At 32.9% G+C, this 27,360-nt stretch overlaps 1 protein-coding gene across 2 annotated transcripts; it reads right to left on the reverse strand.

Moving 5' to 3' along the window:
* Positions 1-1,562: 1,562 nt before the first annotated feature.
* LOC111045809 (trypsin) lies at positions 1,563-27,360 on the reverse strand. 2 transcript variants are annotated; one of them, XM_039421690.1, is made up of 8 exons: positions 26,998-27,360; positions 17,561-17,708; positions 16,011-16,173; positions 14,127-14,341; positions 12,016-12,218; positions 3,807-3,861; positions 2,706-2,921; positions 1,563-1,610 (listed from the first exon to the last, which is right to left on the reverse strand). In XM_039421690.1, exons 1-7 carry the CDS (start codon positions 27,100-27,102, stop codon positions 2,728-2,730), a joined length of 1,083 nt encoding a protein of 360 aa, XP_039277624.1. In that variant the 5' UTR covers positions 27,103-27,360; the 3' UTR covers positions 1,563-1,610; positions 2,706-2,727. The 2 variants fall into 2 exon arrangements, with proteins under 2 accessions (XP_039277624.1, XP_039277616.1); XM_039421682.1 differs by lacking the exon at positions 26,998-27,360 and adding an exon at positions 21,692-21,947.

The following is a 27,360-nucleotide window of genomic DNA, read 5'->3' on the forward strand; positions in this document are numbered from 1 at the left end:
TTGATTTCATTTCAATCCAGAATTATCAGGACAAAATTCGACTGATCTATCGACATCAATGACTACATCCAAAATTAATAAAAACCGCAACCATGCAATAGATGCTGGTACATTCTTTTTATTGTACTCTTTATAGTGAAGAGTTTGTTATCCTATGTTCATTACAATATAAATTGGAGTGATGAGACACATCTATCTAGAGATGTGGTTATTTCAACTCAAAACTTCAACGAAACTATTTTATCTTCGTGAGATCCTCATTCGGTTAACATATCGTAGAGTGAAGCGAAAAACGAATGCAATAATAATGTGTGAAATTCAAGGTACAAGGTATGGTTCACAGCAGTGATATGAATGAGGAACTAGCATGATGATCTTCATCAGTTACCATGACAACAAACAATGTCATAGTTGACAGAGTGATGATTATCACTGTGAACTTATTATAGCCCGGTAGATTTTTCAAGAGGGAAAATTAATGCTACACACAAGATTCTCTCTCACTCGCTCAAGATTAATAACACTGCACTCAGTTTACATCAGCTTTTCATCAGAGATCACAGTAGCTGCATATATGTTACACCTACAATATGTCAGCGTAATACTGTGCTGCACACAAGTTGAAGCATATACTTCATAATGATCCCTTCATAAATCAACAATACAACACTATTATGCATAACTTGTTTTACTACGGTATCTTTTTCCAGTATTAATACTGGAATCAACGTAATTTTTGCATCAAAACAGCATTATTTGTATAGGCCTAACTACGGTGTCTTTACTGGATTCAACTAAATTTGTGTATCAAAACAGCATAATTATGAATGCCGTCTTCACATAATTATGAATGCCGTAACTATGCCTTCTTCACCAGTTCAAATAAAAGTATTTAATTTATTCTACAGTATTAATGTAGTATTCCAGTTGTTGTATATGAATGTTTTACGATGACGATATGTTTTGTGTGACGATATTTACGGTATTCTTTGACAACTATAAAATTATTATTATAATAAATGAATAAAGAGAAACAAACTTGATAAATATTAACCATAAGAAAAACTCCATTGACTTCATTCAGTCAAAATGATCATGCTGTATAATTATTATAAGTGATAACTACAGAATGAGTTTCTTTAATATTGTTGAATAGGACTACTTTGAAAAAATATATGCCATAAGTAATTTATTTTAGAACACAGATTTGAACGGCTAAGTGGTTCTCTCAGGAGCCACGGAGCCAATTCTTATCACATGAATTTAAACTTTAATGTTCACGAATTGATATTTAGTTTGAGCTTTAATATCTCTGTTTTGAAATCGATTGAAAAGCATAGCAACAAATGTCAAAATAAACCGTTTGAATTTGTCAAGGGAACAGATAATGCGTAAACATGAACATATTCACTAATCTTTACACTTCAATTCTCTTATTTTAAGGAAGAGGGTTTCTATAATTGATGAATGGTATTGATAACATAAGAGTGTATTTCAAGATCACAAGAGCGTTGTAATTTTCACCAGTTTTACGATTCTTTTTCAAATAAATAATGTATTCCTCTCAATCCTCATCAATAAATTAATTCCTGGTTTATAAATTCCTCAACCTGTAACAGAAAACAGATATTTTCATTAGACAGACACACCGGTTTCCTGATAAGTTCGGAAAAACGATTATGGAGAATCTCTACCATACAAAAAGTAGCATAACTAACAGTAACTACTATGAGTAGTTAACTACTAGTAGTAACTATTAAACAGTAGTTAATTTCACAGGGTTCACGTAGTTATAGTCGTATTATGCTACATCGTTCGCTAGAAATGAAGCGAATTGATGTTGACTTCTTGCGTCATGTATAAAATTGTTCTGATTGGAGTAATAGGGGTCCCCTATTGATCATTCCAAGCCGTTTCAAAAATATTTAGAATAGTTGAAACATTTTTCATGATAATTGGCATATGAGCAATAATAAAGTCAATGTATCTGTCAGCATGATATAATTGATTTTTTTTTCATGATAATTAACATAAGTAATACAGTCAAGGTAAGCACTTTCAATCTTTTGAATAAATGAAACGTTTTTTATTTATTAATTTTATTAATAATAACATTGATTAAACGTTATTCAATCGATATAAACCTTATTCTTACAATCAATGTGTTCGAGTTTGATTCCCCAGCTTTATCTGTCTTCTTTCACCCTTCTTCTTCTACTCCTTTTACACTCCAAACTCTACGCTTATAGGCCTACATGTTTCAATCAATATCATTGAATTTGAATTTTCTACACTATATTATTTTTTCCAAACCCCCATCTCCGTACTTGCTCTTCTCTTTGTACATAAGTGTACGATATTCTTCATTCGATTCGTTTTTGTACATTCACTCGTGTCTTTGAATCTTCTCTTCAAATCTCACCCATTCTACTAGAAAATTCTCACATGAAGTGAGAATAACTTCATGAACCGGAACCATTCCTTAACCTTTTCAAAAAGAAATTCAGAATAGCTATAGGGAAGATATGGAGGTTTCTATTTTCCAATAAAAAATTCTGGACAAGTGTAATAAAATTGAAACCAACCGACATTAGATACAGATACACACTTGAGCAGTTTCAACGCTTATGACTTTCTATTTGATCAAAGTAATCAAGGCAAAGAGTTTACGCTGTGTGGCGAAGTGAAAGAGCGGGCGTACGTACCATTGGTGAGGTGACTGCAGTCCTATTCGGTATACTCGTCGAACGGCGACTGGCTGGTGTCTCCCTCGGGCAGCACTTTGTGCGTGATCGTGTCGAACTGCTGGCAAAAGCAGCCATCCCTTGTGTTGAGTCGCAGCCATGTGATGTAGCGATTCACCCGCGTGTAAACGCCCGGATGGTCGGCCAGCGCACAGCCTTCGCCCCACGACACCACACCTGTGCACAGTAATGCACAGCAATGCATCAGCCAGACAAGTGCCCCAAGTCATCAAAGACAACACAGTGGACAGTGGACAGTGGGCAGTGCAGACCTCACAGCGATATTATTTCAATGCTTTAATCATTGAAGCGTGCAATTACAAATCACTTTGCTACCACTGAACGCATTCGCCTGTTCTGTATGGTATAATATGCTAGCATTTCAAACCACAAGTTGATTGGGTTACTCGTGTATTGATATTGTACGTTTGTATTTGTTGTAAGGAATGGAGAACAAATATTTTGATTTCAAACGACTAGTTAGATGAGTTATATTGATATTGTAAATTTGTATTTGTTATAAGAAATGGAGAACAAATATTTTGATTTCAAACGACAAGTTGAATTAGCTATATTGATATTGTAGGTTTATATTATTGTTCTATGAATTGAGAAACAGACAGTTCGATTAAATAAGAAGAAAACAACTACAAAGCTGACAATATTTTTCATGATTGTATTTGAGATTTCTTGAAATGGAAATCATCTTCTCATTAGAAACTTATCATTGAAGTACTGGCAGTGACACAAAATTTTCAGTTCTTTTTCACATGCCTAGTAAGAATTGTTCATGATTATTTCACATGATATAGCTTCTTTGGAGAAAGATTGGTTGATGACGTGGTAAGGATGATGTCATTCCTTGCCAATCGTAGTGATACTGGAATTAACATTTCTAGGGGTACTCTGTAGGCCCTATGATTTCATGTTGTATTTTTATCTTTTAACAATTTCTATTTGATGTTCATCAATGTCACATCTGAAAGAAGTCAGAAATGATGGATAAGATGATAGGAAAGAGCCATTAATACTCATCAATTTTATGGAAAGTCCAATACTCACCCACAACATCATATCTTGTTCCATTTACAACATGAAGAGGTCCACCACTGTCACCCTGGAAAAATCACGTTTTTAGTTGATTATTATAATATTATACAGTCATCCAGGATCATCGTGTTGAAAGGATAGGAGTTGAGCGTTGAAAGTTGATAAGAGAACAATTATTAGAATTATGAGCTAAGGTATGATTCTTAAGGGGTTGGATACTAACAAGGGAAAAGAATGGAAAACCTGGTACGTACTGGTAATGATAATCTATCAAGTTCAACTTCGCAGATAATTTATTTCAATCTTTGTTATAATCTAATATCCTGGTTACATTCAATCTAAAACAGTTTTGCTCATGCTTATAATATTATTCACAATCACTATTATGGTTATGAAGGGAGCTCCACTGATTTATCAAAGGGACCTCGACGACAATGAGTTGTGTCTAAAGGGTATTTAGCTGGTTATTGTTCCTATCCATCTTTGAGAGGAAACCGTTTCACACATATATGGAAGGTAACTAGTGGTTTTCCAATAAGCACTCTCATCACACATCAGTACATGATCATGTGTATCAAATTGTTCACGTATGTTCATGTAAGGTATCCTGTATTCAGTGAATAAGTAATTATTGGAAATTCTAAACATGCAATTGCTTCAGCTTCCATTCGCCTGTCACCTGCCTCGGTTGAATATCAATTGATCAACATCGTTTATGTGTGACTGTCTGTAATAGTTGGTTTGATATCAATATTCCGTGTTAATTGATATTGCTGCTTGGAAGCTTCAGTCACAATAGACATTCATGTTTGAGCAATAGTCTCTCACTGTATTTTATCATGGTTACACGTGCAGAATAATGAAGAATAGCGTATTGTCGAAGTTGAAGCGGTTCATTTCTTTGACAATAATGATCAGCTTAGTACAAGTTCAGTCTTCAACAATAAGCTGATACTCCCAGACCAACCGAATACTTTATTTGGGGAAGGTATGATTCAATAAAAGCAGACAAGAAGAGAGTTGATTTGGATAACAGCATTTCAGTGAGATGACAGTATAAAATATTGACCAGGAGAAGCTCCCACAGTAATATCAATGAAAATCAGAAAAAAGACTTCTTTGATGATCAATCACTTGATTTATATGTATTGAGTCTCTGGAGTATGAGTTCAATATGATTTAGCAACGGCGCTGACTTCAAAAAATATTTTTTTCTGTGGTTGAGGGGCTCCCTTTTTAGTCCAGTCACTATATACATTGCTGCATGCAATTTATATTGTAGTTCTGATTTTCTATTATATTATTTGGGTACATAAGAAAAGCTCAGAGCTAATTTCTTCATGCAAAATTTCCTTGTGCTAGATACAGGGTGGCTCAAAAACCTCGTATTTTCGGCTCATTTTCCAGTTTTCAGCTATTTCTGCCAAATCTCGTGATCGGACAGAAAAATGTACTCTCGTTTTTTTAGATCATAAAGTTCTGAATAAAATGAGATCATTCGGAACTCTCTATCTCCAATGAGTACTGAGTTATGATTTTTCAAAAATTAGTGAAATTTGAAGGAAAAATCAATTTTGATAAATTTTAGTTTTTGATCAACAATATCTTCCGATTGTTGACATTTATATGTATAATTCGGAATCCCTCTGGGCTTATTATTGTGCTCTACAATCTGAGATCAGGGAGAGCTCTCTATCTCGAATAGATTTCCAGGTACACCTGACAACATTGCTCCCTGTGTTGTGAAAAACACCTAATTTTCAGGTTCAACCATCATCACCAACTACATTGTCCTTACATTGATATTTCGCACAATGACATAAGTTCATGAGATCATGTTCTATGAGAATCACCCGCTAGATGCACTTCATTTCGGTATTTTCTAGTGGAGAGGCGCGCTTTTAAAGACACTTCAAGGATCAAAATTTCAAACACATATAAATTTTGACACAATGCTCAGATTCCATTGTACTACACTTCATTCTTCTCGGCTTGTCAAGGCGGTCCAAAATAATGCATCATAAGTCAAATTCGGCCGAAAAGTGGAAAATTTATTGTTGAGTGTACTAAAGCCCATATTCCAATACACGAAAAATGGCCAATTTCTATATTCAAAGCTGCATGTCTTCTGAAATACTTCTGATAAAATTTCCAAATCTAGTGAGGATGTAAAAATTGTACCCCTCTACCCACCCCAATAAATAATACTTTCTATTCCAATACGATTCGAAAGTTACAGAAGATTTTAAAAATGGCGATTTCAGTTTTTACATTTTTTCGTGATTTTACTGTTGATCAAGAGTTTCTGAAACGAGTCTGATACATCATAGAAACTCACGATTGATTCTCAATTTGAAACTCAAATTGTAGATAAATTCATCCTCTACGAGCTTAGCTGCCTAAAATCCATCTTGGATCACTCTGGCATATCATAGAACTGCCAAAACTGTTAATATGAGAAAAATATCTACAATTTTCGGATTTTTTTCAACAATCAAATCTCACTTCACGAACATATTTTTTCATGAATCGTTTACAGCAGATGAAAGAAAAAATTCTATTTCACATTTCAAGATCAAGTAATGATTTTTATAATAAGGGGTTACAGAGATACATAGCTTTGAATATAGAAATCGGCCATTTTTTGTGTATTGGAATATGGGTCTAAGTACACTCAATAATAAATTTTTCATTTTTCGTCCGAATTTGACTTATGATGCATAATTCTAGACCGCCTTGACGAGCCAAGAAGAATGGAGTGTGGTACAATGGAATCTGAGCATTGTGTCAAAATTTATATGTGTTTGAAATTTTGATCCTTGAAGTGTCCTTAAGCGCGCCTCTCCACTAGAAAATACCGAAATGAAGTGCATCTAGCGGGTGATTCTCATAGAACATGATCTCATGAACTTATGTCATTGTGCGAAATATCAATGTAAGGACAATGTAGTTGGTGATGATGGTTGAACCTGAAAATTAGGTGTTTTTCACAACACAGGGAGCAATGTTGTCAGGTGTACCTGGAAATCTATTCGAGATAGAGAGCTCTCCCTGATCTCAGATTGTAGAGCACAATAATACGCCCAGAGGGATTTCGAATTATACATCTAAATGTTAACAATCGGAAGATATTGTTGATCAAAAACTAAAATTCATCAAAATTTCACTAATTTTTGAAAAATCATAACTCAGTACTCATTGGAGATAGAGAGTTCCGAATGATCTCATTTTATTCAGAACTTTATGATCTAAAACAAAGGCCAGAGCACATTTTTCTGTCCGATTACGAGATTTGGCAGAAATAGCTGAAAACTGGAAAATGAGCCGAAAATACGAGGTTTTTGAGCCACCCTGAATCTAGGAAATTTTGCATGAAGAAATTAGTTCTGAGCTTCTCTTATGTACCCAAATAATACAATAAAAAATCAGAACTACAATATAAATTGCAAGCACACCCCCTTTTTTATGTCTATATTGACTGGACTATTCACCAGAAGTTGAATAATATTACTCTATTCATATTCATCCATGCTCTTACGCTCGTATTCATATTCATTGTACGCTCATGCTCTTACTCTCACAGTTCAACCGAAATAGGGAGCTGAGATACTATAACCTATAATAGTTATATCATAGAAAATAGAATCTTATCCTTACCCTCTTCGATTAAAAATGATTGGAAAACACATCAATATGATTGATTATTGATTGATTGGCTCGATTAGAAAACACATATTTTATTCAACTTCAGAAGGAATGGTGTTTCAATAATATTCAAGCATCATGAATTAGCATCACTATTAGAAAGAGCTTAAACCTTTAAATATAATTTGAGCTTGCGCTAATATTCTGCTGAGATATATTTGGAAGGAGACAGAGGAAAAGCAGGAAACGCAGGTGTAGGAGGAGGTAGGGTGAAGGAGAAGGAAGAAGAGGAGAGAAAACATGAAGGATTTTGTGTTTCAGTCATCATAATGAGTTTTAAGAGGTGCTTTCATATCAAATTGGACATTAATAACTAACCATTAGTGTCAATAATGATTTTCGAACTCGACCGCAAACTATTGCTTTTGAATCCTGAAATATTCGCATGGACATTTTCCATTCTATTTTGGGCTATGGATTGAATAAAATAAGCTCAGACGACAATGTCTAGAAATCCAATTACCACATTTTATAGAGGGCGCACGTAATTGGACGATTCTATTAGTCGTTGGAATTGTTGGGAAAGACTTTCCCGGCTGCAAAAAGTTGTCTACAGACTCGTTAACTTGAAAAACTACCATTGAAAAAGTTTTCATGATGGGTTTGTTATAATAAGCGGAGCCTCGTGTTGGTTTGCCTGTTAAAATGATGTTCTGCTCACAGAGAGGCTGTAATGAAGAGGGACTATTCAACTGAGAGTGGTGTGCTGTGAGAAATAATAATGAGCCACGAGCAGAAATTATAGAATAGCTGAATTTGTCGGCTCCTTCCACGATGTCTGCTTTATTTTTCAAGTTATCTAAAAGTAACAAGTTGACTATTTGTTACTGCATGAAGAAACGGGAGAAGTAAAGCTACAATACTGAATATTTCTCGCACGAAGAGATTAATTTTAGAAGTTTTCCGAAGTTGGAAACATCGATTCCATCTATAGTAATGATGATATTTTGAAATGCCTGACACATCTTCTATTATGGAATTGTGACACGGCGGAATACAAACTAAGAAAAAAAATGGAGATGGCATCAGAATAAAATGGAAATGATCTTGTTTTGTCCGTCCATCACCATGACGACAGACTGGCAATCGATAGTGATAGTACCGGAAGGGTGTACAGGGTGAGCCAAGTCTAGCATTGGTGCAAGTTGCCAGACTGTTAACGATGTTTGTTACACGCAGAAAACGTTTCTTAATTGACAAGCCTTGCTATTAGCGCGGCCTTCAGGGGTCGGGGGTCCATCGCTGACAGGAGCACACACGCACCACCGAATCCATTAACGGAAGAGGACGGACGCATGCCACTATTACTACTTGTCTCATCAACACAAGTTCGATGACACCCCATTTATAGGCCCAGCTCTCCAACAAACTGTTTTACACTCTGGTTAAAGTGATAAGTTTTTCCAGGAACTTCGATCAATGACTTAATCAAATTAACACTGTGAAGATGAGCACACATCCCCTACCCCAACCCTAATCAGACTCATCACCACCAGCCGACCAGCCCACTGTGCATTTGATTGGATTGCATCCATACAAGCATTACGTTTTTGAGGCCATGACTCACATGGATGAGCAAAACATTAAATTATATGAAATTCGTTTTACTTAATGTCCAGAGTATGAATTATGATTGGACAAGAGGGCATGTGAATAAAATGTTATGAAATTAATATAAGTATTCATGTTGATGAAAATGAATACTTAAATTAAATACTTGATTTACCATCAAATCAATAGCACGTGAATATCATTTCTCGTTTGACTTATAGAACTCTGGTATATTCAGGGAATATTTTTGAGCACAATCCTCCCGTTAAATCTACATACATCTTTGATATAAAACGAGCATGACAAGATTGAATCACGAATATTGTAATGTTCAATGTCTTATTTCATCTATCAGCCCTTTCCAGTTTTTTACTCCTCATTGATTAGATATACAATCAGCTACCCAGTGTAATAAAAATGAACCATCATCATCATCATCATCATCATCATCATCATCTTCATCTTTACTTCAGGGATTAGGTTTATTAATTAATCTGTTCCGGTACCCATCTCTTTCTTGGCCTGCCTACATCTCTTTTTCCAGTGGGTCTATAGTTTTGGACTTCATTTATTCATTTATTCATTTATTCATTTATTCATTTATTCATTTATTCATTATTCATTTATTCATTATTCATTTATTCATTTATTCTTTATTCATTTATTCATTTATTCATTTATTCATTTATTCATTTATTCATTATTCATTTATTCATTCATTCATTTATTCATTTATTCATTTATTCATTTATTCATTTATTCATTATTCATTTATTCATTTATTCTTTATTCATTTATTCATTCATTATTCATTTATTCATTTATTCATTTATTCATTTATTCATTTATTCATTTATTCATTATTCATTTATTCATTTATTCATTTATTCATTATTCATTTATTCATTTATTCTTTATTCATTTATTCATTTATTCATTTATTCTTTATTCATTTATTCATTTATTCATTTATTCATTTATTCATTCATTCATTCATTCATTTATTCATTTATTCATTATTCATTCATTCATTTATTCATTTATTCATTTTCATTATTCATTTATTCATTCATTTATCATTATTCATTTATTCATTCATTCATTTATTCATTTATTCATTGATTCATTTATTCATTGATTCATTTATTCATTATTCATTATTCATTTATTCATTATTCATTTATTCATTATTCATTTATTCATTTATTCATTTATTCATTTATTCATTTATTCATTTATTCATTTATTCATTTTTCATTTATTCATTTATTCATTTATCATTTATTCATTTATTCATTTATTCATTTATTCATTTATTCATTTATTCATTTATTCATTCATTTATTCATTAATTCATTTTATTCATTTATTCATTTATTCATTTATTCATTTATTCATTTATTCATTTATTCATTTATTCATTTATTCATTTATTCATTTATTCATTTATTCATTCATTTATTCATTATCATTTATTCATTTATTCATTTATTCATTTATTCATTTATTCATTTATTCATTTATTCATTTATTCATTTATTCATTTATTCATTTTTCATTTATTCATTTATTCATTTATTCATTCATTCATTCATTCATTTATTCATTTATTCATTATTCATTTATTCATTTATTCATTTATTCATTATTCATTCATTCATTATTCATTCATTCATTCATTCATTCATTCATTCATTTATTCATTCATTTATTCATTCATTTATTCATTTATTCATTCATTCATTTATTCATCATTCATTCATTCATTTATTCATTCATTCATCATTCATTTATTCATTTATTCATTCATTCATTATTCATTCATTCATTCATTCATTTATTCATTTATTCATTTATCATTTATTCATTTATTCATTTATTATTTATTCATTTATTCATTCATTTATTCATTTTTCATTTATTCATTATTCATTTATTCATTTATTCATTTATTCATTTTCATTTATTCATTATTCATTTATTCATTATTCATTTATTCATTTATTCATTTATTCATTATCATTTATTCATTTATTCATTTATTCATTTATTCATTATTCATTTATTCATTATTCATTTATTCATTTTCATTTATTCATTATTATTTATTCATTATTCATTTATTCATTTATTCATTTTTCATTTATTCATTTATTCATTTATTCATTATTCATTTATTCATTTATTCATTTATTCATTTATTCATTTATTCATTTATTCATTTATCATTTATTCATTTATTCATTTATCATTATTCATTTATTCATTTATTCATTTATTCATTTTTCATTTATTCATTTATTCATTTATTCATTTATTCATTTATCATTTATTCATTTATTCATTATTCATTTATTCATTTATTCATTTATTCATTTATTCATTTATTATTTATTCATTTATTCATTATTCATTTATTCATTTATCATTTATTCATTTATTCATTTATTCATTTATTCATTTATTATTTATTTATTATTTATTTATTTATCTAATTATTCATTTATTCCCATACAAAAAAATGTCGAAGCAAACAGGTAAAACCCAAAAACAACTTAGAACTACCCATTATAGAACTTTATTCTCGTTTCTTGTCTTGTTTTATTTTTAAGGTTTCTATATACAGTGCCATATATTTTCTATTAAATAGTGAAATTTTATTGTACACAAATAGAGCCATAACTATATTATAAAGGAGAAAGTTTCTGTTTCATGAATAGATAATAAATATTAATTAGAAGTTTAAATTACAAATATCACAATTAAGTGCTTCAGTTGAGTACAATAGGAAAGTTCATAAGCGGGAAGAGTTAATAATACCGAAGTGACAATTATTTAGAAAACCAATACAACTTTGTAGTTACTTTAACATACATATTTGCATTGAAATGTGACCCTTTTGACAGAACGATGCAGTTACAGAATCCCTTCCTACTATATATTTATATGTGATGATATGTTTTACCTGGCAAGAGTCCTTTTTGCCCTCTGGATATCCAGCGCACAACATGTTGTCCGTTATCCTTGTCTCGCCGTAGGAAGTGTTGCGACATGATTTATTCGATAGAATAGGAACAGTGACCTCGTTGAGAGTGGGTGATGTCGAACCTCCCGAATTCTTCACTCCCCATCCAGTCACAACTCCCTTCGCACCACTGAAACTCTTCCCTGCAAAATGACGCAATATGGGAATATAATAGATTGTTGATAATGTACTGGGAAAATAGAAAAAATGGATGATTGCTTTATATGAATGATTACTACCCAACTAATCAAAACACAAATTCCTTTTTGAATTGTGGGGACGACGTACCGGTAACTATATGGACTTATAAAACACATCTCCACGATTCAATTCTCGGAAAAAAGAATTTCAAGATTCCTCTCCATCCTTCTCTCTCACTAGAGAAAGAAGAATCATTTCATGGAAGAGAAGAGAGAATGCATGCAAGCAGAAGCTTGGATTGACACGTACATATGGGAGTTTTTCCAGATATTATGAGCTCTCGTGGAGCAGTATTACTTCATGGAAATCATTTTCTTTGAAAGAAGGAACGGAATACAATACTGTATAGATTGTGACGGCATGGAGTCACTATATTCTATCTCTATTTATTGGTGGGTGAGTGAACAAAGTGCATGGAGGTATGTTGTGTATTCCAACACAAGTTTTTTTTTCTTTTGAAAATTATGCTATAATAATTATTCGACATTTAGTAAGACTTAGAGACAATGATTTCTGGATAGATTGTAGCACTATCATTAGAATGATTAACCTATCATAAATGGAGGAAATAGCATTTTTCTATAAAGTAACAGCATGGAGGAAGATTGGAAAGACGTGCTCATCGTGCTGTTTCTAATTGCTGTCACGTTATTAAAATGATTCATCTTGAGAAATAACTACGGTATGAGGAGAACTATATTATTTAATAGTCATCTTTGAAAAAAAGTGTATCTGAAAGAGTAAGATCACATTTTTCGTATCCTATACATGTGCAATGTTTGATTTTTTGAATAGAGTACCGTACTCCAATTTGAGATGAGATCCAATGATTACATGGGTATATTAGACAAGACTTGGGAAGTAATATTTATGAATTATAATGATTGAAATATCGTTACAGAGTATGATACTTTAAATAAGGCACCATCACTATACTATCAATCTTATCAATATTGAAATTTATATTATTTACTCTCGTCTAATGAGCATTGGAGCAATTTCAGATGCAACCAGTTTACTGCACAGTTGTCAACTGCGCTGGAGGCCTGTCGGGAAACTATAAAAGGAGTTAGTTCGTGAAACTAATCAGAGTTGGTTTCGGGAAAGTTGCAACAGTCAATCTACTTTGAGTGCTTGTGGTGAATGTAATCAAGGCTTCTACTTATGTTTGTACAGGATACAACGACGTAGGCCCCTCTCACTTGCTGCATGTCAAACTAATGCAATTTCTGCATTCTAAACAATGTGCAACTCAAAGCTCTACGCGGTACACGTGCAAGCTATCAGCCCTGATAACTTTATCGGTTAGTGGTGCTTGTAACATTCGAAAAACAAGTAATAAAGTAAACTGGGAACGTAATCGTAGGGTCAAATATTTCGCAGTTCCAGTACTGCAGATAACCAGGTGATGGGTCGATTTTATGACAAATAATTGAAGGTATAGCTAGTTAGTATTGTATGCTTCGACACTGTTAGTTGTTGATAATGGTCTTTACATAATCATTAAAAGACGTTTCTGGTAACTTAGATATTCAATAAAGGAAATTCATGGTTTTATAGTTTCAATCATGCATAAAGTATACAGAGGTGATAAGATGAATTGGAATGTAATTTGATTCAATAAAGGAAATTCATGGTTCTATAGTTCCAATCATTCATAAAGTTCACAGAGGTATTGAGCTGAATTGGAATATGATTTATATATTTATTTATGCTTTGATAGATGAAACATTATTCTCAATTATGAATGATTGGGAAAGGAACAACAGACTTAAAGCCCAAAACTGTTCCTTTTGTGATTGGGTGGTGATGGAGATGAAACATAAATTTAATGGTAGTAGTAAACCCACTTGTTGGAGGCAGGCAGACTGGTCGGAGACCATTCTCTCCGTCCAAATCGACGTCTTCATCGAGTTGAATGATAGCAATATCGTTGTTGAAGGTGCGATCGCTGTAGCCAGGATGCTTGACAATTCTTGCCACTTTGCGGTCGATATGCATGGTCTCATTGTCTGAATCTCTGTCATGCTCCAAGAGACGCACCGAGATTTTTTTCTTGTTGAATCTGGAATGTTGAATACGTGATGATGGTCATTATGATAGAAGATCATGATAGAGTTGAACTATCTTTTACAATATTTATCTATTATTGTAATGAAAGCCCAATGATTTTTTTAAAAATGATTAAAAAGCTAGTAGCAGAGACAATTATTTAATTTATTTATTAATAAAAGCATTACATCAATACTTCGGGAATAATCCGATTTGATAAGTAATTGGTAGGTGAGTTGGTAATTTGATAGATAATGCAATGGTATTAACGGTATCTTTTCTCTGTGATAGTAGTATCTCATTCAAACTTTTTCGGAATGAATTTATTTGTCGTCGTCGACTTCCTACAAGGATTAGGCAATTTGCCTAATTTGTTCCGATGAATTTGTGAGTGTAAAATTTGTAGCCGGTAAAAAACAATCATAGATTTTTCAATGTAATCAGTGGAATGTATATAATAAACCGTACCAATTCAGAGCACTGCACAGTGAATCTTGTATGACACATAACACGGTCAAACTATATCATTGATAAAATTTTCAAGTCAATTACAAATTGTAATGAGATAGACGATTTATGCAATAGTAATCAATAGAGTATGGAAAAGTTTTATTGCAATTTATGAGGGATGTATTACGAGTGCTTAGTTAACTATCCGCTTATTACTCTCTGACAGGTTTTATACTCGAGTGTTTTACATATCTATACTAAATAGACCAATGTAAAATAGAAGAATAAATTAAATTCAAAAGGCAAGATATTATATGCCTTGAAACAATTTAGTTAAATTTAATTTATTATTACATTAATAATAGATTAATTAATGTAGTTAATCTATGATTACTAGATGAATTGATATTAATATGGTTCTCAATATCATTAGAAAAGGAGACTATTATTAGTTTCAATATTATCACAGAAATGATTTATTCAGATAAAAGTTGACAGTTGGAAAATTGTGCCATTGTTATTCATGAAAAGCAGGCTATTCCCTATTCAATCAATCTCACAGCATGTAAATTTTCACACTGGTCCGGTGAGTTTGTCCACAACTTTATCAATCAATTATTACTGGAAGGCCACTTTTCTCTTTTTATTTACGTGTAGAAAGCGAATGAATAGTAGCATAGCGTTTTTTATTGTATCTAAGTGAAATTATTACGTTTTGTTTGTTTGAAATTCAACGGCTTATTAGTGTGCGAAGGATTCACGGCGATGAGTAAGGCCTACCATACACGTTTTGATCGGTCTTAAGGCCCGGACTGTTCAGTCCCTTCTAGGCTACTTCTATTCTTATCTAGAGAGTTTATCATTCATCTGATAATACTCCTATGAGGAATAAACAGTGTATGTAATCATAAAATTTGAAGTTAAAAGTTACGAAAAGTTATCACAGATAATGCCCTATATAACTAGAAGTTGGATTTGATGATTCGGAAGAGAATAGGAGCATCAAGAAATTCGATCACTTTAAGTTTGAAACTAAAGGTGAAACAAAATTCGAGATAATAATTATAATGTTGAATATTCATCTTGAAAATTGAAGCCGATAAAGCGAATTCTAAGGAGACCGTTTCACATTCTTCTTTCGAAGCCGCGAAATTCGTCTCCACAGATTTCCAGATCCTTCATATTCCATTTATTTTATATATAAAACAAGAAATTTTTGAGGATGTACTTACGAGCTAACGCAATGTGCAGCTGTGAGCACGTATTTGTTACTGATGAGCGATCCTCCGCAGTAGAATCGGTTGTTGTACATGAGCAATGCCATCCACGGATATTGGTTCACATAGGTCACTTGACCACCAACAATTCTTGTCTTTGTATTGGCTATTCCACACTCTGGAAAACACAAAACATTTCCAGTTTCTTATATTCTAGATCTCAATCATCCAGCTGAGGATGAACAATCATCCTTGGCGTTTTTCAATTTATTAAATCTGTACTGATAGGTAAAAAGGGGTTGAGTCACAAAATGTAGATTTTGACTTTTCTACATGTTCTTATTCAGGAAAATTTGCTCTTTTTTGGTATAAAGGATTCAAGTCTATGTAGTATTGTTTTAGAGTTATTCTCATGCTAAAAGGGATACATCTCAGAAAAAATCATTCATGATTGATATAAATGAAACAAGTCAACTCATAACCTTTTAAAGTTGAAATAAAATCTAATAGGTATTAGTAAAAATGATACAAGTCAACTTATAACTTTCAAGAAAAGAAATAGGTATTGATATGAATGATACGATAAGATTTCGAATAACGATTAGCGTTCTTATTTTTTCAAAAATGATTCATAAATTTCATACAGAATCTTTTGAACTTTGTTTTTGCTCTCCTGAAAAATTATGAAAACTGACTCAACACATATATACTTATTATTAATACAGAAATATTTCACTGGGTAGACTAAAATTGGTGGTCGGAAAAGGAAGGCTCTTACTTTGTTATAATAATATGATGATGAAAGTCATTGAAATCTAGTCCAATACATTGTAGATATCAACATACTCTTTCTCGATAATTGCATTTATCATTCAAAATCATTGCCATTATTATTCAAGAGCAATGTGTTTTTATCTGTAATGTCGTATCTACATGTTAACCCAATGAAGCCCAAGTCGGGCAGCGCAGTGTGTGTATAGGTGGTTTGCCAGCACTTGCCTTCATAAGGAATTGCACTTTTAACAGGCTGGGCCAGCTTACTGGGCCAATATGTGGCTTCGGCATAAGAGTATGCATCTTTATATTTATGAAAAAGTAATTGGCTTAAGTTCTTGAATATTAGTCACCTATCTACACTATTTTTGGTATCAAATCAATCAAATAAAAATTTATCCACACTATAACCTCACACTAGATGATATGTGTTGGGGTATAAGTTATTAGTTGCTTGTTGCGTGTAATAATAATTACTATTTTTACAAACTTCATTCAGCGATATAGGATTGGAGTGATGAATGAATGAATGAATAAGAGTGAATGATATAGAGTGAATGTTTGTAAATATCAGCTTAGAGAAACAATAGCATAAGATAATTAGGCTATTGTTTCTCTATGATATCAGCTAGAAGAATTTGAATCGAGGAAACAATGTGGAAAATTAGCTCAGAGTTGGTAAATATTAGTGATGTGCCAACAATACTGTGTGTATAATAGTAAATATTGGTGATGTGTCTACAATACGATAGAGAAAGGATAAGCATAAGTTTGTCTCTGACAATACTCACTGCATGACTTGCACTCGTCAGCTGTGACGGGGGCGGGAGGGGTGGTGGGCTCTTCCTCATTGGCCAGCAGGCCGGACAGCCACTCCAGGAATGTCGACCGCTCATTCTCCAATGTCACAGCTCCACTACCACTACTAGATGATCCCTGCTGCATAATCAATCCCAAACACAATGAATTATCGTAACTATCGTAATTGCAGAAAATTATTTTAATCGACAGCAAAAATATTTTTTCCTTGTCCAGCTTTAAAAGCTGCCTTTACATCAAAGTTATTAACAAAATGTTTATTTTCCCGTACTTATAGATTCTATTAGATTGAACATAACTGATCATACACATGATGTGCATATGTGTTTGTCAAGCTCCGTTTAATATGATAGATGGAAATCTCTCGTAAACTCTACACCGCAAGGTAGAAGAGGCTTCGATTAAGTAAGTAAGTAAGTAAGAATCTATAAGGACGAAAAAATAAAAATTTTGTTAATAACTTTGGTGTAAACGCAGCTTCATTTGCTGTTCGTTTGTTTGGATCTGATTTTATCCATGTTTTTATCGTGAGCTGCACCAGCTGTTTTTTATTTTAAGATGTTTATATCCTAAGCTATTTCAATCCTAGATCTTTTATATTGAATCTGCATAATATGTCCATAATAGATTTGAGTACTATTGAGATATTACAATATTGTTTTATAATTTCTAGCTGAATCGCTGGCTGGAGCATGGTCACAAGCTCATTTGACATGTCCTTACCAACTGTTTACTTTATTGAGTCTCTTCTAATCATATTCCAGTAGTTTCTAGAACATACATATTCTTAAATATTCTTGGTATGTACAAAAATGTACTATCAATAATATACTAGAATAGTATATATTTGTAATAGCTCATTTTATTTCGTGAGAAAAATCTATAATGTTTTTATAATAATAATAATTTATTCAATATATCATATTTTAATAAAATATTATCTTGGTATTTAGGTTCTTAATATTATCAAAAGAATTCTGATTCAATTTATAAGATAGACTCTTTCGATTGATTCATTGGTTGGATTATTAATTCAATAAAATTCTGATTCAAATTAAAAACTTCACTGAATTTCAGAAATTCTTCAACTTAACTTTTGTGACTGCATTTGGTTCTAACGTAACATGGTTCAAGCCTATGTTTTTTCGCCAAATGGAAAATAATGATGGTTCATTTATTAATACGCATATTGATTTGTCATCTATTCTTATTTATAATGGAGCTGATCTTAGAGTTTAAGGTTTCTTCGTTACTGAGTATATTTTCACATACGGTATATGTAATATTATGGTCAATTATAGGAATATGAACAAGAAAACTGATAGTATTTCACACAATAAGCACAGAAGAGTTCCGGAAATTAAAAATGTAAAGCAAGTATATGGAGTCACAGATTGAAATTGTCTGAAACTTCTTTGTCAAAAACTTTCCTTTTTTTATTATTATCAACTTCATACACTCAATCCTGCTAGTAGAGTTCTCTGTATTTTGAATTAACAACTTTTTTCCAAAGTTTTTGCTATATGCTTATGTTTCAGTACGCTTCTTCCATTCCGTATGCTTTTTCATGTGTGAATTCTCATCTCTAATGGATAATAAATCATTATAAGCACGTGTGTCTGAGGTACCTGGCTCTTATTATAGAAAGTTAACGATTCACTGAGATTGTCCCCCCTGGCAGAGCTTTACACTTGATGTATGCAATATCAGAAAGGTCAACAACAATTTGTTCAGGAAATTTAACTTTGCATTGGAATAAGAAAGGTACACTCCACTAAAATACATCATTTTTCTCTTCCTAGATGCACTGAGAATACAAGATTCATCACCAGACATGGGAAGCAGGATACAAATCCAGAAATATAATACGATAGTAGGCCTAATATCGCAATGACTAAAACTGCATTCACTGTCAGCTATTATTGTAGTATATTTTATAAAATGCATTATAAAAGTGAGCCTCTGGCTTCGAGAGCTCGCACTAAGTGCCGCTGATATACTGTCAAATATATGTAGACGAATATCAAACTATTGGAAAAATAGTATAGGTACAAAATATGTATTAGAAATAAAAACAAATTATTTGTCAAATATCGTACTATTGGAATTTCCTGTTGGATTCGATTTACATTAAACCCACAAACGAAAGTAGGAACTCATTACGCACGACAAATAAGTTTCAAAATTTAAAAAATGGTTTGAACAGAATACTATACATAACAGAATACTGAACTAAATCAGGGGAAGGAAAAACATCAAGACAGTTGAAAATGTCTTGAATTTTTTGGATGAAGTCTTTACTTATAGTCCATTTCTGGAATTATAAAATGTAATGATAAACGAATGGAGCATGACTGGAGACTGCCACATTTACGATGAATTTACTGTTACTCAACTCTCTATTATACTATGATTTGAATATAAAAGAATTGATTATGAAGAGCTAGCAATAAAATTGCAACCTCACTTAATGGACCTCCGTCATTGTTTCTTATCATCATCTATTGATACCAGAGTATGAATAATAATCAGTGGTTGATTTCCGGGTAGCAATTTGATTCAACCCTCAGGCAAATTCATTCACAGCACAAAGGGCAAGAGGAAGAAAAAGAAGAGCTGTAATAATACACGACTGCTCCAATTGCGATTGAATTGTTTCAAAACTATTCTTGCATCTGGATCTGTACAACGACTTTGAAACACTCCATATTTCCTGCCTTATATCTTATTATAATTGAATTCAAATACCCCGATCATTTGAATTCAGAACTTTCACAGGAATGCTCCACTCTTTCCACGGCTTTCAATTGAATGGCAATGAGAATGTTGATTGAAGCTTACTAGCATTGGACGCTCCATTACTCAGAACCCAAACTATTCCATTGGAAGGAGCATGTTTGTTTACTTTTAATCAGTAATAAGACACTAAATTCAACACGGAGCGTTGATGGCTGATTGATTCGCGTGTAAAAGTTAGCTTCTACCATCTTTGTGCGCTCACTGTCAATATTTGATTCAAATAGATTGATTTGCACTGGCAAGCGTGCAGTGACTTCTAGATTGGTCCTCGATATTATTCTGTCAAAGCACATATTATCAATATGACGATTCTCCATCAACAAATTTACAAGTTATATTTACTTTATTGACATCGCTAGAGTCTTCTTCTTGCAATAGATTTCTCTCTTAAAATTCTGTATTGGCAGGCTATTATCTTGATAAAGAAAATCTAATTCTTTATAATAATAAGAAATTCAGCAGGCTCAATAATATTTTCTGAAAGAGAAACACACATCCATGTTTGAAACTTGAAGCTCTGCCCATTTTTTCCCCAGAATCATAAGAGTGGAATTTTCGACCCTTGTTAGCGATGCTTTTGAAAATTGTAAATTTGTGAATTATGAATATTCAATTACCTACTCCAAGTAGATAAGATTCCTGAACAAGAGTTAGAGAATAATATTCAAATGAATAAAATATAGGTGTTACTTTGTGAAAATTATGAATAAATAAATAAATACAAAAGTGAATTAAAGATAGGAAGCCTGCAATATAATAGGAAGGACACAGTCATTATAGCTTTGGTTTCAGAAATACATCTAGTGATCTGAATTAGAATGATAAATTATCCTCATAATAATAACAACGTTGAATACCTCGCTCCAAAGGACGTCTCATTACTGGATGTACTAAGCTGTAAACTAAGAATATTATGCTCTATATTACATATTTGTTAATTTATTTTGTTTTCGATTAATTCTTAATCTATAACAGATCAATTCGAAAGCATACTACTGGATATTATACATTATTGATATCACTTCCTTTCGTAGAAAATACTATGTTCTCTCCCTATCAGGTTGAGTAGAGGCCTTGAAGCTTGATCTATCTACTGTATCTATAACTGATCCACGCATCTGTACCTGTATCTGTATCTATAACTGCGGTGACAACATCTACAAACGAGATGAAAACCTATTCCAAATTCAAATTAAGTTCCAGATAAGATACATTGATGGTTTTACTATATGGAAAATTTCTTTTCTCACATCAAAAATCGGTTTTGACCGTGACCATTATCAGTAATATGTGATTGGGCTTACCTGCTGCTCAGCTGGTTGGACAGCAGTCGTCAAAAGGAAGACGATGAGAATGTTGGAAAGGACGGACGCCTGGTAGCGTCGGCTGACACCTTCAGTTAGCGCCATGATTCGTAGACGATTAGCGACGACCAAGTGCTGCCGAGCTGATGATGATCTTGAGCGGGCGCCGCGGTGCAAACCCGGTTAAAACGCCCGCATACAGGCTAGGAGGCGCTAGGTTTCACAACGTAACGGTACGCTTGCCAATGACCCGCACACCCAGATCATGCTAACCACCGCCATTTCTTGATCAAGTCCTCTTCTCCTGACCCAGAGTAACCTTTTTACCGACAACTTCAGATCTAGCGCAACCAACGACTACTGCTTTGGGCGTCCGTCCTCTGGAGGGGGCAAGACGCTTCTTGTCTTCGGCAAAATCAAAGGTCATGATCCACCAAACATGACAACACTTCCTTGTTGCAAAGATCTAATCTGTATCGGCTGTTTGATCTCGCTTGCTTCGCGATTTTCATCTTGTTCTCTTATCTCAAATATAAGTGGATATACTATGTACATAAAATTATAAAAAAATTATGTTTAAGGCTCTGGTGCTACATAGTACAGCTGAGAATGAATGAAATAGTTTTTATTCTCAAGAAGCAACATGTTACAAACATTTCAAATTTTGAAATGTAAACTTTACAGTATTAATTCAAAAGAATAGTCCTCCTCGCCTAGAACGAAAAACAGCTTCTTGGAGCTTTTGAGGCTGCAGAATAACAACAGCTTTTTCAATCTAAACGTGACCTATGAATTCGTGGAAATGTTGGAACAGGAATACAGGATACTCCCACTAGTTCCAAAGAAATGAAATAGGAACACCATCCTGAATTTTGCCTCTCTGCCTCTTTGTGTCTTAGTGCTCTAATTGAGGAAAAAGGCTTCCTCGATATACTGTATTATATCAAATATCGGGGCACCGAGCTTCGCCAATACCTACTATTACTTCAGGCCTCACAACTAATTAATGACGTCATAACATGTAGCACTAAGACACCCTGTTTTAATTGATTCTTCCTAGGTTGTAGTAGTTTATACTAGCTTATCAATGTAACTTTTGTTACTGTATCAATTTTTTATTGGATGGAATACTACATAAATTTCATATTAAAGACGTTTGTATTTTATTAAATATAGATTTTATTGAAATAAAAACACTTTGTTCCACAAATGCAATAATTTATCCATACTTTCAGCTTGATAGACATAGGAGTACTTGATTCAGTGATAGAGCTATTGATAAATTCATATCAACAAAAAATACTTAACAATAACCTGTACACTATCAGAATCGAGGGAGAGGTAAATCAAAGATAAACCAAATTAGATGTAACTCTTTTTTAGGAAAAAGGCTCCCACAAAGTTGAACACAATAAATCTGTCGTACTAAGAAACCCATCAGGAGAATGTTTTCAGTTAGGTAAAACTTTTAATAGTAATTAGTATTTTATGGACAGTTCCAACACTTGGCTTTTACTTTTTAATTTATTAGTTTTAAAGTTCTTTTACACACTTTATTTACACTGTTCTTCCACACTCTAATTACAATGTTATTTCACATTTTATCTACACTGTTCTTTCACACTTCAATTAAATTTTCCACTCACACTTTATTTACACTGTTCTTCCACACTTCATGTAAACCGTTGTTCTTCTCACTTGTATCTATTTTCGTTTCGAAGTTTCATCTTTCAAAAAAGAAAATACCGTACCTACAGAAACTTTTGGAGTCTTGTTATAATTTCCGCGACAATTAGGTACACAAGAGTCTGTATCCCATGATTTAAAACCCCAAATTCATTATTACTTTCACAAACGAATATTAGAAGAATGATAAACAAACCATATTCATTGAAATGGGAGACTGTGGTATTTGTAATTAGTATTTTATGGACAGTTCCAACACTTGGCTTTTACTTTTTAATTTATTAGTTTTAAAGTTCTTTTTCGCCCCACTTGGATGTAATGAGCTGGTTTACGTGCGTCATATGGAGGCCGAAAGTGATTGTTTTCTGACCAGGCCGGTAAAATTTTACGGCCCTAGGGCTGTAAAATAACCTTGAAGTCAGCTGATTCTGATTTGATGTGAACATGTTTACAAAATAGTTTATGAAACGGAATCAGTTTATGCTTCTAGAATTGAATAAAGTTTTTGCAATAAGATACTATCATTTTATTTGGATGAATGAAATACAAATGAGATATTATAACTATTCAAATTCAATTTTCAGAGTATAATAGAATCTAACCTCAAACCTCCTAGTAAAGCGTTTATCACGGAACATGGTGGATAAACGGAATCATTTTATGCTTCTAGAATTCAATAAAGTATTCTGTAATAATATACTATCATTTTATTTAAATGAATAAATACAGATAAGATTATAAACTATTCAAATAATTCGATTTTCATAGAAGGATAGAACTTCTAACCTAAACTTCCATTGACATTCAGATCACATCGGATTGGCCGAATTTCAAGTGTGCCAAAACAGCTGATCAAAAACTTTTTCAAGTGTGATAAACCAGTGATCAAAAACTTTTTCAAGTGTGATAAACCAGCTGATCAAAAACTTTTCATTATTTGTGTTTATCATTCAATAATTAAAACATTTATAATAATATCATCTTATTGTCATTTGGAAGAATAAAAAGTATAAACTCAACCTCTTACATAATTGAACATAATATTTTAGGTTATTTAGACAAATCAGAATAAAAAATAAAAATACTTGGACAATTTCTTGATATTCAGATTTGCTAGAGCTATGACCTTCCACTTTTGCTTTCGGAAGTGCTTATAATAGACAATGAGAATAATTATTATTCTCATATATATATTGTTTATTTTTCTGTGTGGCGAAAAATTACGTTCTCACCATGGGCAAAAATGTTTTTCCGGCTCTCAATCTTTTCTAGTCCTCGGCCTACGGCCTCGGACTTGAAAACCGATTTCGAGCCAGAAAAGTTTCATTTTCGGCCCTAGGTGCGAAATATACTATTACACACTTTATTTACACTGTTCTTCCACACTCTAATTACAATGTTATTTCACATTTATCTACACTGTTCTTTCACACTTTAATTAAATTTTCCACTCACACTTATTTACACTGTTCTTCCACACTTCATGTAAACCGTTGTTTTGTAGAATTGAAGTTCTTCCTTCTTCTCACTTGTATCTATTTTCGTTTCGAAGTTTCATCTTTCAAAAAAGAAAATACCGTACCTACAGAACTTTTGGAGTCTTGTTAAATTTCCGCGACAATTAGGTACACAACAGTCTGTATCCCATGATTTAAAACCCCAAATTCATTATTACTTTCACAAACGAATATTAGAAGAATGATAAACAAACCATATTCATTGAAATGGGAGACTGTGGTATTTGTAATTTGTAATAATTCTAATTTTGTTGATTACCATATAATTTATGTGATAACAAGCATCAGCGCTCTTATTTCGCTTGCTTACCGCCAGTAGATCATTGATGATCTACATGTGATGACGTCATAGTTTATTAGAGATCAGTTGTGGGGCCTGAAGCAATACCTACTATTACTTGAAGTAATAGTAGGTATTGCCTGAAGTAATAGTAGGTATTGGATTCGCTCGTTATTCAGAACACAATTCTCTAAAATGATCGTGTTTATATTTCACAGCTGGCTATACGTCATCTTATGAATTTCGGGGATGCGATATTTTGATTTTTCACATACTCACTTTTTTACTATCCTCAGCTTTTTCAGCCAAGGATGAATTATCCTTTTAATGTCGTTCAGCGAGTTTTCTCAACGATGAGACCTAATGCTATCGAATATTTATATCATAAACCTACTATGTTCCAAATTTCGTGAAAATCGTTAGAGCCGTTTTCGAAATCCATAAATAACCAGATATAAAAATAGCCAGATATGAAAATAACCAGATATAAAAATAGCCAGATATAAGAATAACCAGATATTTGAATTCAGAACTTTCACAGGAATGCTCTACTCTTTCCACGGCTTTCAATTGGATGGCAATGAGAATGTTGATTGAAGCTTACTAGCATTGGACGCTCCATTACTCAGAACCCAAACTATTCCATTGGAAGGAGCATGTTTGTTTACTTTAATCAGTAATAAGACACTAAATTCAACACGGAGCGTTGATGGCTGATTGATTCGCGTGTAAAAGTTAGCTTCTACCATCTTTGTGCGCTCACTGTCAATATTTGATTCAAATAGATTGATTTGCACTGGCAAGCGTGCAGTGACTTCTAGATTGGTCCTCGATATTATTCTGTCAAAGCACATATATTATCAATATGACGATCCTCCATTAACAAATTTACAAGTTATATTTACTTTATTCACATCGCTAGGGTCTTCACCTTGCAATAGATTTCTCTCTTAAAATTCTGTATGAGCAGACTATTATCTTAATAAAGACATTTTAATTCTTTATAAAAATCAGAAATTCAGCAGGCTCAATCATATTTTCTGAAAGAGAAACACACATCCATGTTTGAAACTTGAAGCTCTGCCCATTTTTTCCCAGAATCATAAGAGTGGAATTTTCGACCCTTATTAGCGATGCTTTTAAAAATAGTAGATTATCCAGGATTATGAAAATTCAATTACCTACTCCAAGTAGATAAGATTCCTGAACAAGAGTTAGAGAATAATATTCAAATGAATGAAATAGAAGTGAATTAAAGATAGGAAGCCTGCAATATAATAGGAAGGACACAGTCATTATAGCTTTGGTTTCAGAAATACATCTAGTGATCTGATATAGAATGATAAATTATCCTCATAATAATAACGTTGAATACCTCGCTCCAAAGGACGTCTCATTACTGGATGTACTAAGCTGTAAACTAAGAATATTATGCTCTATTATTACATATTTGTTAATTTATTTGTTTTCGATTAATTCTTAATCTATAACAGATCAATTCGAAAGCATACTACTGGATATTATACATTATTGATATCACTTCCTTTCGTAGAAAATACTATGTTTTCTCCCTGTCAGGTAGAGTAGAGGCATTGAAGCTTGGATTGATCTATCTGCTGTATCTATAACTGATCCACGCATCTGCATCTGTATCTGTATCTATAACTGCGGTGACAACATCTACAAACGAGATGAAAAACTATTCCAAATTCAAATTGAGTCCTGATAAGATACATTGATGATTTACTATGGAAAATTTCTTTTCTCACATCAAAAATCGGTTTTGACCGTGACCATTATCAGTAATATGTGATTGGGCTTACCTGCTGCTCAGCTGATTGGACAGCAGTCGTCAAAAGGAAGACGATGAGAATGTTGGAAAGGACGGACGCCTGGTAGCGTCGGCTGACACCTTCAGTTAGCGCCATGATTCGTTGACGATTAGCGACGACCAAGTGCTGCCGAGCTGATGATGATCTTGAGCGGGCGCCGCGGTGCAAACCCGGTTAAAACGCCCGCATACAGGCTAGGAGGCGCTAGGTTTCACAACGTAACGGTACGCTTGCCAATGACCCGCACACCCAGATCATGCTAACCACCGCCATTTCTTGATCAAGTCCTCTTCTCCTGACCCAGAGTAACCTTTTACCGACAACTTCAGATCTAGCGCAACCAACGACTACTGC

Source organism: Nilaparvata lugens, chromosome 1 (assembly GCF_014356525.2).
Source record: "Nilaparvata lugens isolate BPH chromosome 1, ASM1435652v1, whole genome shotgun sequence".
NCBI classification, from domain to species: Eukaryota; Metazoa; Arthropoda; class Insecta; order Hemiptera; family Delphacidae; genus Nilaparvata; species Nilaparvata lugens.

Excerpts from the sequence above, each read along its gene's own strand:
- LOC111045809 (XM_039421690.1), bottom strand. The coding sequence starts at position 27,102 with ATGGCGCTAACTGAAGGTGTCAGCCGACGCTACCAGGCGTCCGTCCTT. Across the intron at positions 3,862-12,015 it reads GCAAAAAGGACTCTTGCCAG|GGTGACAGTGGTGGACCTCT; the intron begins GTAAAACATATC and ends TGATTTTTCCAG. Across the intron at positions 2,922-3,806 it reads AACAAGATATGATGTTGTGG|GTGTGGTGTCGTGGGGCGAA; the intron begins GTGAGTATTGGA and ends TACTGTGCACAG.